This window comes from Parambassis ranga, chromosome 20 (genome assembly GCF_900634625.1).
Source record: "Parambassis ranga chromosome 20, fParRan2.1, whole genome shotgun sequence".
NCBI classification, from domain to species: domain Eukaryota; kingdom Metazoa; phylum Chordata; class Actinopteri; family Ambassidae; genus Parambassis; species Parambassis ranga.
The window spans coordinates 10,390,331-10,405,754 of record NC_041040.1 but is presented as its reverse complement, the minus strand read 5'-3'; the positions used below and the strand labels follow the sequence as shown (position 1 = coordinate 10,405,754).

General features: G+C 42.0%; 1 protein-coding gene across 1 annotated transcript in view; it reads right to left on the bottom strand.

Annotated features, from left to right (window-relative positions):
- The window catches only part of ptprn2 (protein tyrosine phosphatase receptor type N2), a 108,628-nt gene that overhangs the window by 15,820 nt on the left and 77,384 nt on the right, over nucleotides 1-15,424 (bottom strand). The window contains exons 12-14 of the mRNA XM_028432975.1: nucleotides 8,393-8,608; nucleotides 6,268-6,471; nucleotides 896-1,043 (exon numbers count right to left, since the gene is read on the bottom strand). Of these exons, the coding sequence (XP_028288776.1) occupies nucleotides 896-1,043; nucleotides 6,268-6,471; nucleotides 8,393-8,608 (568 nt within the window). The remainder of the gene's footprint in view (nucleotides 1-895; nucleotides 1,044-6,267; nucleotides 6,472-8,392; nucleotides 8,609-15,424) is intronic.

Below are 15,424 nucleotides of genomic sequence, written 5' to 3'. Positions count from 1 at the left end.
TGTTACTATTTCCTAAATCTAGGAATGTATTTATAGTTGCTGTTTGACTTTAGCTCTGCCTCATTTGCTTTTAGATTTTGAATTACATGTATTTTAGTTTAACAAAAGCTGCTCACATAAAAACTGCAAACTAGCAAGTTACCCACTCTAAGCAAAGGTATCTGACAAACAAAGAGTACCTGCTAATTTCTAACAATGCTATATATAAGCTTTTTTTTTTTACCAGACAAAACATTATCATCATCATTCTTATCATCATCATCATCATCATCATCATCAGAATGACTCTTGGGATCAGCCTATTTGAGATTGCACAAGTGTGCGGTATAGAATTTTAACTCTGTTAGTAATTATACTTTACCTTTAAGTGTATATTATGTAGTGAAATACATTTAAGCTGGTAGTACTGCCTGGCTGGTGGAGTGGAGGACACTTTTAGCTCACAAGCTAAAGCTGAGTGTTTGTAGACACAAAACAGGTATTTTTTTCAAACCTAGATTGTAGCACCACAACATAATATAGTTAGCTAATAACATGCCCTTTGCCTTTGGTCTCAAAGTAAGCTGATTTGCAGTGCAGGGGAAAATTTCTCACTACAATGTCAGAGACCTTTTCTCTGATTCAGGGAAAATGAGTTTTAGAAAAGCACTTTGGCTACAACACTGATTATTTGTTCATTTTGGAAACATATTTCCTGCAGTGCTGTTTTGGCATGTTTACCCAACTGGTTTTATGCTCCTCTTTTAGAGCATATGTTCACAAATACATCAACAACATTGATGGAGCTACATGACCTCCCCTGCATTGCTCCAATCTTGTAAATGGTGGGAACATTCTCTCAGCACACACACACATACACAAAGAAGAAGAAAAACAGACATCTGAATGGACTCACATACGACCACGGCGTCAGAGCGGTTCCTCTTGGAGTTCTGCTCGCCTTGGCCCACACTGCAGGCGCTGGGCTCTGCCTGGTAGGAGCACAGCGCCTCCCACTCACGCTCCAGACGGTTCTTGTTCTTCAAGTGGTCCTCCATGTATGACTAGAGGAAAACAGACACCACCTCAGCCACCATTTCAGACGACAAGCCAGAAACATGCAGAAGGAAACAGAATCCATCTCAAGACATGGCTGTGAGACTTGTTTGTATTAGCAAAAAAATAGACTAATTCTGCTCCTTGTTATATTTTATTGTATTTTTCCACCAATAAATAAACAGAACAAAGCTGTGATTAGTTGTCATGGAGCTTTATTGTCCTAAGCCGCTGTGTAGCGTAACCACTGGGTGAGGAGGAGGAGGCTAGTGAAGATCTAGGTGGGGAAGGTGTGCTAATGCTGGCGTCTTTGTGTGTCTGTGCGTGCATGTTTGACTGAGAAGAAACAACAAAAACACTCACACACACACACAATTAAGACTCCTGAAAGGTTTGTCTGCATTGGAAATACTTCAGGGGTGTTTCAATCACGTCCCTCACTGCTTGCACAGCGACTGATAAGATTGTCTGCATTTAAGCCGTCGCTTGGAGAAGACAAAATTGAATTCGCTAGAGAGACAAAGATGGAAAAAGAGAGGGGGGAGGGGTAAAGGCCTGTGTGAGTGTGTGTGTGTGTGTGTATTCTTCCAAACCAGGGCAAGTCTTAGGGAGCTTAGAGGCTGTAGCTGGCAAGACAGGTCTTTTTTAGTGTAGCACCATGTTTCGTGCTGCTGTATCATAGCTCCCCTCCCAACGGGGTTAAATGGTTTAGTCCGTTATTGTGTGAGACAGAAGATTACAGACTCATAAACTGATGTCAGGGATCAGCTGGCTAATACAATGAAAGTGATACCCAGATGTACAGCGTTCTTATTCCATATTAAAAGCAGTGTAGGTAGGCTGGGCAGAGAGGTTACACTCCATTGTTACGTCGCTCCTGTCTGTCAAAAGGGAAGTCTTTGCAGAACATATACAATTCCTACCAAGATGATAATCACAAATAAGCCTGTCCAATGCATAATAGGCAATTATCATTTGATGGCTTGTGAATTCAGATGCCTGCATGATGCAAAAAGGACATTAGCTGACTTATAAGAGAACAATAAATCCTGCAGACAATAGAAATCAAAGTTTATTGTTAGATACTGGAGCCAAGGTGTTAGTCAGTTCTTAAAAGCTGCACCGAGAACAGAAAGAGCAACTTTTGTGATTAAAGCAGCTGCATAATGAGGGAACAAGATGGCACAGTGTGCTCTATCTGAACCCATTAATGACACAAAGTGATACTTCTGAAACATTACTGCAGATTTACGATGCTATTCTAGTTTGAACCTTGAAAAAAAAAACCTACTTAATGTCAAATCTAACAGCAGCTGTGACACACTTATTTGCATGTGTTGGGCTGTGCATTGCCTACACAAACACACAGTGCTGTCTTCCCAGGAAAAATGACAGGATGCCATTATGGCCACTTGACAGAGCCTGTCACCACTATGCTCTTGTCACCCAGTACAAGTACTCTCTGCTTGCCAGCCTGACAGCATTCCACCTCCCTTACCAATATTACATCTCCATGTACTTGATATATCCACTCTGAATTGCATCCTATTCTATTCAAACGATGCCCTGAATCGATTGCATTCCAAATTCATATTTTCGCAGCTTAATGCAATGCAGCCAGCAGGCCCTTATCAAGCCCTCCCGTTTCCAGGGGGAGGCAGTGGACCATGGCATATTCCAGAGACAGGGTAACGAAGGTTTAGTGAATGGGGGGATTATGTCTGCCAATCAGAGGGTTGGGATGGGAGGCCTGGGTGTCAGGGAAACAATGTCTAATCCTTCCTAAGCAGTCTCCGCGGCAGCAGAGGGTGCTGGGTGAAATCAGGATGAAGGGACAACCAGGGGAGCCAGACACAACAGGTAACACATTACTGTCAGGCTCCACTGTCAAATTAAAACGAACAATACTGGTAACAGTTTGTGCATGGGGGCCTTATGATATGATAAACAGCTGTGAGATGTGGAAAGGGGGGATTAATCTGTACTGTGATTCGAGTCACTAATAATAGGTAAAATGAGAACACATTGTGTTTCCCTTAAATGGGACAACACATTTTTTGTTGTTGTTTTTGTTGCAAAAACAAAATTTAAATATGCAGTAAAAAGTCAATGAGGGCAGACCATGCTGCATCAGTCAGTGCATGCTGTTTCCTTTAGCCTGAGTCTATTTTTCCCACTGAGCAAATAATTCATCATTTCAAAAACACCGAACAATAACTACTCAACATAATGATAAAGAGCCCTGAGCTACTTAATTATTGATTTTTTTTTTCCAAGGGTGAGGTGATTACGCCAAGCCAGCACTACAACAACTGCATCAACTTTTCACCCTGTTGGTGCACAAACAGGAGGAGAGAGAGAAAAACAAGCCCGGTGTGAAGTGCTGTCCATGGTGCTGAAAGGACTCAGTCACACATGTATGGAAGAAGACTCCTCAAGGGCACTGTGTATTTGATTTATCTGAAGTCTTACAATTTTTCTCTTACAATTGTAAGTTTTAATTTGATCTTTTAAAGACAGAAATATGAGAAATAAATTTAGACCTCCTCCCAGATTTCTGACATTTTTCACCCATTTTGACTTTTTCCTTCACAATTCCAGTTTTACAATATTCTTCTTATTTCCTAAAGACCACTGTAAACAAAACAACAACAACAAAACTACACATTTTTCCTTTGGTATTATAACATTAAACTCTCTTACAGATCAGTTCTTAGACAGTCAGGATTCACAGCGGCTCTAATCCCCTTCACATGCACATGTACTATTATTTTCCTGTTACATCAGACATTTTTAATCATTCAGTAGATCAACTGAGGCTAAAGCTCCATACTGCAGCCAAAATGGACAGAAAATAGACACCAGAGGTGGGTCAAAGCTGTGAAAAAAACACAGCAGATGACTCAGCTAACAGAAGCATCCAATTTCAGTTTTGAAGTTGAAAGTCGTTATGCAAGACTTTTTAAGTCATAAGGTGGGCCACAGTGGTTGTAGTTCATTTATCCTGACAGCACACACGAGCTGTATGTACGTGTGTGTGTGTGTGTGTGTGTGTGTGTGTGTGTGTGTGTGTGTGTGTAAGAGAGAGAGAGAGAGAGAGAGAGAGAGAGAGAGAGACAGAGAGGCGATCGGGCCTCAAAAAGAAGGACCCCCAGCATGTGTGCTTTTGGAAAGCTGGGTATTCATCATCCTTCTCCACACGGTGTGAGCTCAAAAGAGCAGGAGACGGGAGATGAGAGGAGAGGAGAGCTGAGATGGGAAAATATAGGTCTGAGATCAGTGATAACAAGGCAATCTCACACATGGTTTCATGTGGGATGGTGGTGGAATTTTAAAGAAGAACCCCTATAGGACATCTCCATGTCAATCATGGCATGAAAGAGAAGTAAAGGTCCCAGAGTGTTTTACCTTTCTACATTTTAATGCCTGCACAGCTGCTGTGAAGAAACTAAGGCTAATAATAACAGCTCCGAGAAATGATTCATGGTGGCTCTTTTGTTATTTTCAGGGCTAAATGCTTTTCTATTGTCAATGTTTTCAAAAGGGGCTTCACAAACAAGCCTTGACGAGTGCAACAAAACCCATCTATTACCACCAATACAAGGCATTACTCAGATTCACTCTCATTCATTATAGGCTCCCAATATAAAAGCTAGACATGCAGTGTGATGAATGCTCTCTCCATTAATGGAAACACTGCAAGGCATCTATCCATCTCTTTTATCAAGCTTGTTTCAAATGAATGAAGCGAAAGTTGTGCAAAATTAAAACAATCCATTGTGTGTGTGTGGAAGTGTCGGCAACCAAAAGCTTTATCAAAAAAAAAGAAGAAGAAAAAAACAAAATTTCTAAAACATCCAAATGACAATCAGATGTGTAATGATATTTCACTTTTGCACAGCTCTCATCACGCAAAACAATGTCTGCCTTATTTTGCTGTAGCAGTAAGACAGAGACGCAAGAGGGGCGGGGGGTAAGAGATGAAAATGACAGAGAGGGAAGAAGCAGGACAGAATGATAAAGAGAGAAAATGACACAGTAGAAAGTTGGAAGAAAAAAAAACCAAGACAACTGAGCCAAGATAAAGCAGAGGAGGGAAAACAGCAGGAAGAGTGATGAAACAAAAAAAAACAAAGATAACAGGGTTCTGAAGGGAATGAGGTGAAAGAGGGATGAAGAGGAGACACATCCAAACAGATAAACAGAGAAATAAAGCTGCTGGTTTGCAGGGCTGAACATATTCATAGACATTGAAATGGTAGCAGACTTATCCCTGCACCTTATGAGCAAAATCTGTTACTTCAAAATTAGGCTCCACCATTAGCCACCAACTGTAAACTCATTAGTCTGAGCTGATGGATAGCTGTGGCCTGTTAATAATGCTGATATTTTATTGGTTTATTCATTTATTGGTTAGCACTAACACTACCTTAAATGTCTGTACAGATACATGGTTCCCAACCTTTACTAAAATCTTTATGCAACACAGAAAATGTTCAAAAAATATAAACTGGACTTTGTGTCTATTTAAAATAATTATATGAAAATATCCCCTCCAGTAGATCGCATTTAAAACACACCCTATCAGCTCCTATGGCTGGCCTGTGCACACCCTGTCTGCCAATCCACATGGTGGATCCACAAGGAGAGACACAGGAGGAGGAGGAGGAGGAGGAGGAGGGACGACATAAAAATTCAAAATTCAGTTTTTCATTGGACTAAAAATTATACGTCATGAGGAGACATCAATATATTTTGTTTGTTACGTTTTCCAGGAAATGACAAAATCTAAAATGGATCAATACCAACAGAGTAGGTTTTTGTACCAGCTAGTCATGTAGAGCTTACAAGAGATATTATGAATATTTAAATTCCATTAGTTTTAGCCATATAATTCATTACTTTTAACTTCTCTTGCTATTTTTTACATACCTTTTATTCAAACACAGGATTTTTGGTGTACAGCAAAATACAGCTAATTTCTTATTGTTTAATATTCACAGGTTGTCTGACCTTATCTTCAAAAAGGCTGAATACTGAACTCATGCTGACAGGTTAATAGTCATGAGACACAAAGAGATGCTTTGGTTGTCTAGCTGAAACAATCGGATGCTCACAACCACAAATGCTCTCAGAGGGTCTACCAGAAAACCCACACTCTTCACATTCTCTCCTCCATCATCACATAAATCACGACTCACAGTATTTCTGGAGTCTGAGCCGGCTTCTTACCAGTATCATGTGACCGGTGGAGATGTCCATGTTGGAAGGGACAGGCTCTTCACACCAGGAGGAGGTGCTGCTGCGTGTCGATGGACTGGCTGCGGGTCCATCGCTGAACTGAGAGGACACGCTGTTGAGCCGAGAGTGGCGCAGGGTCTCCGGTCGCTCCACACGCTCCGACGTCCGGATTGCCATTCGCTGTCGACATAGCTCCTGGGGATTACAGGAGATGACGATGGTGAAGGACTACATAATCAAAAATACTGTTTTTTTTTCCCTCTTTCACCAGACTCCATGCAAGGTTTTATGAATTTATCTTTTCACGCACATAACAATAGTTTGATGTATTTTAAGTGCTTATCCATGCTGCTGAGTTGTAAAATGTAAAATCCTGTATCTCCTCTGACTTGATCTGTACTCACATGTCTGTAGATTAATAGCTTATCCTCATGGATTATGGAGCTTATACTAATTATGTCAAGAATACATGGCTGAGGAACCCTACGCGACATACAGAATGATTTCAGTATGTCACACCTTGCTGCTGAGACACGACTGTCTTCATTGTTGAAGAATAGATCTTTTAGAGCACGTATTAAAACTGCAAACTTAAGATTCAAACAGCCAAAACTACAGTACTTAAAAAGAAGAATATATATCCTTTTTTTGCAGAGACACACAATAGGAAAATCAAACCATCAATCAAATTCCACTGTAAATGCATAAACCCACAAAGGAGATAAAAATGCACTGCCACAATTGTAAAGTATAATTTTCTATTGTGATTGATATCTCTGAGTTTCTGCGACTTGCTAAAAAACCCACCACTGTGAAGATTACACTTCTCTCCTAATGACTCAGCTTTTCTCCCATCATGCCTCAGTGCAGACAGGGCATCAAAAAATCTGAACACTAGGCATTCAAGAGTACAAATGAAAAAAAAAAATAGTGCCCTTATTACACATTTTGTCTGTTTCTTTCTGTAAGGTGTGGTCTCTACAAACCCCCACCATGATTTTGGGAGGCAAAGCAGTCATCTCCACAGAATTCATTTCCATACTCAATTAATAACAACGAGGGCAGGGCAGGCCAGAGAAAATGCCTTGTGAAAGCACATGCTATCTCATGATGAATCATTGTGATATTTCCCTCTGGAGCACAGGCCCTTCTAAACCCTGGTCTTGGATCAGCTTTTCCGCCGTCAGACTTTAATGATTAGAGCCATGAAGCGGTGCCCTGGGCCTTGGCCTCAGGGCACCACGCAGGTCCACCTCATAATTCATCCTACTTCTCAACATCTCTGCAAAGCGGTGTTCTGTACCGGAGCTGAGAAATTGTCTCAGAGGAAGGCAGGAGGGAGGATAGCACTTAGTGCCAGAGGAGAGACACCAGAGAACAGCACAGGTCGTAGAACTACAGATTCCCTGTTACCCCTTTTTCTTTCAGACTACTTATAAAGCAGAAAACTGGCCGTGGGTCTGGGCTTCTCCTTAACAACTTACTCTGTCAAGCATGCAGTACACACCCATCTGAACGTCTACAGACTTCCCAATTGTAAAAGGAGCCTAAAATTCACACTGTACCACACAGTGTAAACAACTAATATTTATCTTAATTAAACAATACAAATAAATAAATTTCAGGAAGAAAATTAGTAGGTGTGGCCAACACCTTTAGCTTTCGGGAGCAGCCCTGTGGAAATCTGATTAAATATTGAAAATGTTAACGCGACATGCAGATAAATGTGTTCTGAGTGCCACGCTGGGCACAGCTGAGCCCCAACGCTGAAAATCAATACAGCTCGGGCTGTCCATTGCCCTAGAGGAACAGAGGGAATAGGTCACAGTGGCAGCCAGCTCCCTGCCTCACACACAATAAGGAAAGGATGTGCATCAAATAACTGGAGAAATAAGAAATTAAAAGCTTAAAAAATGATGTAACGTGGACAAAAATATCAAGACTGCTACTTAAAACCATCCCATCTGAAGAGAACACACACACGAACAAACACACTCTCGCAAACCAATTGGATAATCGAGCGTGTCCGAACAGAGTGTGCATTCCTCCAATGGCAGAGTGCAGTGTCCTGGCCTCTGATTGGCTCACAGCGAAAGGGGAGGGGGCTGGTTCTAACCTGATAGGTTGCGGTGGCATCAGTACTGGTGTCAGTCCCCAGGCTGGCCAGCTTCTCCTTCATGTGGAGGTGTGAGCGCTGGCGAATGCAGAAGAACGTGGCAGACACCGCCAACGCCACCAGGATGAAGAGCATGCAGAGGACGGAGAGCAGCAGGAACTGGCCCGACTCCACCCTGGTCTCCTTCACCACAGGGATCTGGGTCAGGCTGCCCCTCTGGAGGACACACACAAACAGAAAGAGAGCATACACTGTCAGAGCATGTGAAGGATGCCACTCTGTCTTCTGGATTGATGTGGTTGTTTTTGATTTACAGCAACCGTCATATCAAGTCTGCAGTGCATCAATTTTCACCTGAAGGCTTGTTTTGACTTTGCAGTCGAAAAAAAAAATATGGAAGCAACAATACTTCCTCTCCCTCACCCACTCTTTCCTTCCACCCACTGTCTGCCTGGCCCCAATCATTACAGCTCACACTGGTCTTATAATATGCATTCAGGCTCAGTCAACCCCAACTACCAAGCTCCTGGCCGGTGCAGTCTCCACACTGTGCCCCGCTATAGATATTTACAACCCCATTTAGTGCTGGCATGGGGCAGGCTGGCACTGTGCAGCTACAGGAGGTTGGGATACTAAAAGCTTGTGCTTAATTAGCTCCTCTGGTCCTGAGTTTGACTGGATTAGGCACTGGCCCAAGCTGCACAGCTAATGGCTACCACAGGAGTGGGGAGACCCAGACGGGCCCAGACTGGACCTTCACACAACATCCACCACCAGTTGCATTTAAAAAAAAGCCCCAGCACTGTGAACAGGAAGGTGTGTTTGTCCTGCTGTAGCAGAGTTTTATCAGTGTAGGTTACGGCCCATGTGTTGATAATTGGTCCACTTGTGGCCATTTAGAATAATGATAAATTTCCCTGTAGGCCTCACTGATACATAATATTTGAGTGCATAACAGTGATAATTAGGAGCCATAATGGGGAGGGATAATGAAAGAAACTTGAAATGTAGCTACTCATAAGATGTTTTCAAATGACTGCATAAAATATAGGCATCCTGTCAAGCCGGTTTTGCTTTTAGGTCTTGAAAAAGAGAATGACATGATTTAGCCAGCACAGTTTACATCTCATAAATCATCCTTACACTGACATAAAAACATGGGGTTTCTGTAAGAGCCAGCTCTCCACAGATTTTGATCTAATTTTACCAGCTGCACACATGCCAATAGCTATACATCTGCAAAAGGGCAATATCAATAACAGTGCACAAATACATCAGCAGGCTCCTAATTGTCTGCATGCAATATTGAAAGATTGATGGGTGGAGTGAATCAAAGCTACACCATGGAAAAAAAAAATAATAAAAGTGGTAGAGCTCTGACATTTAGCCTGAGGGGTCTAATGGGCCAGCTGAAGGATGGCTACATCTTGTTATACCATTTTCAAAACAAGACACTTCACCTCAGTCCAGGAACAATGTGGTTTGACCTTGTGGCTCGTAACAGCCAATGTTTTAGCGCTCGTGTGGATGCCCAGGTCTTTTCGATTACTGTGTTGGGCCTGATGACGCTTGCTGCTGATTGCAATTGCAGTGGCTCAAGCATGTAGTTTCAATCAAGCATTAAGAGGTTAGACAACAACTGAGAGGTTTGAAGAGGCTCATGTACGCATGCAGAGGAGAGGAATGCCCTCCATCCAGTGATCAAATGAATATACAGAGAACAGCAGCACTGGCAACATTTAGAAATTAATTACATTTTCATTTGTGTTTGGAGTGCTTATCAACCAGAGCCTAATCACACAGAATCAAATGAACACATTTAGCTATATAGATGCAGCATATAACATGGTGCACACATCCAAGAACCAAAGTGTCCACAACCAGCACTGACATCGACTAAGCTCACAGACAATTCCTTTATTTAAAAAAAAAAAACATCAGTCATTTAGAGATGGCCTTTACACTGTGTGGCTAACCTCATGAAAATGTAAGTAATAAAAAAGCACCTTGAAATTATTATCATTATTATTATTTTAAAAATGTATTTCAATCATGGGGGGGGGGGTAGATTTTTAATCTAATGTAGGCATAAAAAAGTGTTTGATGGCGGTAAACGTGTGAAAGAAAGGAGAAGAGGAAGAACAGGGAGGAGACATGAAGCTAGTGATTACCTCCAATTTTCTTTATTCATGTCAGCATTTTATTCATAGTTTTCTCAACTAAAATATAAATTATTTGACTAAAAAAAATGTTCATACAAATCAAAACTCAATTTCATTTTTTTTTTTACCATATTTTGAACCTAGAAAAATATTTTTGTGCTTCGTCCTAGTCTTATTTTTCAGTATTTGGGCTTTAAACTGATTATTATCTTTCTAAACTGTCAGGGACTAAACAATAATATTTTTATTTTATTTTTGAAATCTAAAAAATAATAAAAGAATTATTAATTCACCACTGTTGGTAGTACCATGACAACATACTCTCTGCCTCTAACAGACTTTTTCGTCCTGCCTTCCTCTCTATTCATTTGGCCCTCTGTGTGGTGAATTAGCCAATCTGAGAGCAGACAAGGGGCAGATGGATTTCGGGGCTCTGGATTATTCAAATGATAAGACGGAAGGTCAGGCAGAGAGGTGCTGCTGGGGCGGATGGCTATCCATTCACTCACATTACAATACCTTTAAAAAGTACAAGAGGAAAATCCTCCCACAGTGCCAAAATCAGCTTCAGTCTTTTTTCTTTAAAGGTGCAGCTACTGTTGCAGGTTTGAAAGATTTGAAATCTGCAACATTTAGAGCGTTCATTCATGCAAAAAAAATGAATTAAAGAAAAAAACACACACAATTTAGTCATGCAACATTTTCAGGCTATTTCCGTGTAACACCATGTGCTCCTTAAAGTTCTGCAAATAGTGGAAATAGTGAAGTAATTTTACATATAAATAGGTAAACACCGAACATTGTTAAAAATCATTATTAATCTGAAACAGAAATAAACCATATTTCAAGTGTTCCATAAAAATAATTTCTATTCTCTATGCCCTACAAAATATTTATGGAAAATAATCTGGGACTAAAATAAGAGCATACATTTATTTTCTGATCGAACACATGATTATAATAATTTATGGAATTACAGGACGGATTAACTGGCTTTCAGTTCTAGGAGTTGGAGCTGCTGCCGGGCACCTGCAGAGAAACTTTGTCCCCTGCAGCCAGATGTGATCCCAGCTAAAGCACAAAGACTCTGCAAAGATTTTCCCCCCAATAATCTTACATTTATAGTAACATTTCAAATGCTTATACGTTTTATTGTATAGCTATCCAGTCGATCTCCTGCAAACTAGCGCACAGAATCGTTGAAATAAAATGAAAGCAGAGAGCTTAAAATATTCAGCAGCACCATGAAAATCCGAGCTTTCAGAGTGCTGGTACGACTGTTTACAAGTTTTCGAGGCTGATCCCTAAACGTTCCTCTTTTTTTACGCATTTGGCGCATTTAAACTTGCACACTGACTACACGGCACACAACAGAAGCAGATAATTACCCAAATCCATGTCGCGGTGCAGTGCGCGCATTTCGCAGCAAACGGAGGATGCTGTGTCTTGTATTCCAGAGAGCACGGATAACCACTGACGCCCGCCGCAGCTCCAAGATGCGTTTGTGCGTCCCGGCCGCCCACTCAGTCTGCTTCCCCAAAAGTTCCCCTGCGAGGGTCCCATGCGTCCCCCAGCGCCAACAAAAGACCGCGGCTTCAACACGTAGATGAAGAAAAAGAAAAAAAAGGGAGAGTCGCAGAGAATAAGAAAAGGGAGAAGAATGTGGGATATGCCCGCCTGATTTTCCGAGCCTCGGAAGAATGTGCAGAAGCCCCACTAGTGAGTCCTTTCACCGCCTCTGTGCCAATGAAAAGAGACGGGGAGGTGGTGGGGTTGGGTTTTTTGCGATCATTTAGTTAAGGCTGAGCCCCTCCTTATATTCAGCAGCTCAGGAGTCCCCGTCCATTGCACATGTCATATCCACTGGTTGCTATAGCGATGCCTCCACATGTTGTCGACAGTGAATGCTCAAGGAGCGATGCCTGGCTAATAGGCTTGCGGGCCGAGGGCCGATATGAATGGACATAGGGCTAGTCACTCATTTGTTGAGCTACTAGGGGTCTCTGTGTTTGGTGTGTGAATTGCTGTTTTCTCAGGCTCTCCTTTTCCTCTGCTCCCTCTCCCAGGGATTCAGTTATGTGAGCAGAATAAGGGAGATAGGGCAGTCTATTCTTCAAAGTAGGCTTTTGCATTCAAAGCTGAAGTGAGCCCTATAATAAGAGGCTACCACACAGTACAGTAGTTGTAAACTATATGAATGCTGCATGAGAGATTGGACGCATTCTGAGAAATAAAAAATGCTCAGCTGAAAGTAAATTGTGTTTAATTGGCTACATCTTTTCTTTGCTGCCTTCTTAGATCTGCCAGAATAAAGGAAAAAGGAGTGGAAAATTGCAAGTTTAACAAGTTTTAAAGATAAAACTCACTAAAATGCTATCCTAATTAGCAATCAGTCTGAAAAAAAATGATCCAATGGAGAGCAACAGCTGCACTTAGCAGGGAGAGAGAGAGAGAGAAAGGAGGATTATGGAGAGCACAAGGAGAGAAAAGGGAGAAAGCAAAAGAAAAGGGGCGGTGAAGAGAAGAGAACGGGGGTCCTGTCAAATGCAGATGACGAGTCGTGGGGAGGGGGGCTGTGTGACGGGGGGCTCTCCAGTTTATTTTTTCCATTCAGAGAGCACCCCCTCCTCTCCTCTATTGTCCCTCGGTGTGACAGCTGGAGTTGGCAATGTGAAGGGGAGAACAAAAAAAAAAAAAAACGAGACTGCTGTCCAGCCTGGGTCCACGGCCTCCACCCTCACCACCTTCGAAAAACCAAAGCCAATCAGGCGGGGATTGAAATCTGAGGCAGAACATGCTCACAAAACTGACTCAACACATTTTATAGCATCCACAAAATTCTGAAATGCTACACTAGTAAAACGCTCTGTCTTATCGTTCCGTGTAGCCACGCTTCACATCATGCTTTCTATCACATGACAAAAATGAATGCAGATGATGTGTTCTCTACGGCCTGACCAGGGAGGCAGCTCCTCATTTAGCCTGAGAACGAATTCTTTCTGCAGCGCTTGCTGTTGCACTAATGCAGGATGGATGCAGAAGTAATGCATGGTAGGAGACTTTTATCACAACTGCCACTGAGTGGGTTTTACTACTGGTGAGAAATAAATAGTGGCCCCTGAAGTTAAGCCCCAGAAAATCAAGTCCCTACATTAAGTCAACCATACGATCATATCTACCCTGTTCTCTGGTGATCTGGAAGAGAGCCCCTTTTCATATGAGATAGCCCGGTCACCCACCTGTCAGCCCTATCTACATCCACCGTCATCCAAACAGGAGTATATTCCCCTGTGGACCCACACTGGGTGGAAAGAAGAAAATGTCTAACCAGACCTTTTTTTTTAACTTTGGCACCTGTTGTTTTCCTTTACTTTGAACTCTGCGTAAATGGACGCATTTTCACACATTTCCTCTACTACGCGCCGCACAGTCTGATTTCACAACTCGTGTCACATCCCCCGTGTGAGGCCAGTGCTAATGGCTATCACACCAGGGAGGCTTGACGTGCATCGATTCATTCACACAGAAACCTATAAGCAGGAACACACTGGAGGCACTCTCATGGTCACCAGCGTTGTCATGCCTTATGTATGTGTGTGTGTTCCTCCAGTAGACACTTCTTCCTCGGGGGCAACACATGTTCAAACAGTCACCACGAGTCCTGTAAGAAGTCTTATCTGTCCCTCCTCTCCTGTCACTGCCTCTGCTGTTTGCCTCCATGACACATTTCAGATTTCTAATAATAAAAAAAAAATAGACGGAAAGGCGGAAAACGTGTTTAAACAATGGCAAGGAAAGAGGTATGCGGCACTTCACCGTGTCGCTGGGAGAGAATGTTAAACAAATGTCAGGATCAAGTGCACTACCTGAGATGGCAGAGCAGAGACATCCACAGATATGCAAGTCCAGAAGGAGATGGCGTATATTAGCTCACATCTACAGCACAGGCAGCAGAGTTTATTTACATGTATGCATGTATTTTACACATGCATGGATGTTCTGTGCAAAATACCTCCACCTGGACACAGGAAGCAAACAGAAGGCAGAGCTGGCTTGCAGAGGACATGGGTGGAGGAGGTAGCATCAGAGCACAATATCAGTGAGAGTCTAATGTCATTTACAGCGCTGCACAAGGAAACCAACAGCTGCACTGTGTACCTGCAGACTTAACTAATGTGAGATACACCAAAAATAGTTGGGATTTCTGCTAGGCTCTTTGAAATGGGGTGCAATAAATTATTCATAATAATATCTGAGCAAGGCTGAAGCTGTGGCTCAATTTAAGGAGGTGTTGGAGGATTAGCTTAAGGAACTGTATCACAGAGAGAAATGTATGCAAAACAAAATACATTAGAGCGTTCTCTCTTTTTTTATCAGATCCACCAGCTGTTATTGTTATCGCTAAAGTGATATCACAAGTTGTGAGTGAGAGCTACATCGAGTCCTGCCTGGGTTTTTTTTCACTCTTGCTTATCCTATAAAATTTAAAATGAAACAAAGGTCTCATATCAGCAGCGATGTGAAGACAAAGTTTGAAAGTCTGTCTGTTTGTATTCGCAGTGCAGCGACGTCATTCCACTGCGTAGTTAGTTTCTGCCCGATTTTGCCTGCCAGGCACAAAATAGCACTTTTACAGAGATAAAATATAAAAGGTGACACTTTACTCTCTTGTCTAAACTCGCTTTTAAACATCACTTAAGGTGCAGAAACTTGACAGTGAGGTGAATGTCTTGAATGCATTGTCTGCATGAGAGAGAGAGAGAGAGAGGGAGAGAGAAACCATGTTTTCTAATGGATAATGTTCAAAGACACAAAAAGGTCCCATTTCTGGGTTTTACTTGAAACATTTGAATTGCTGTGTCTCATGCTC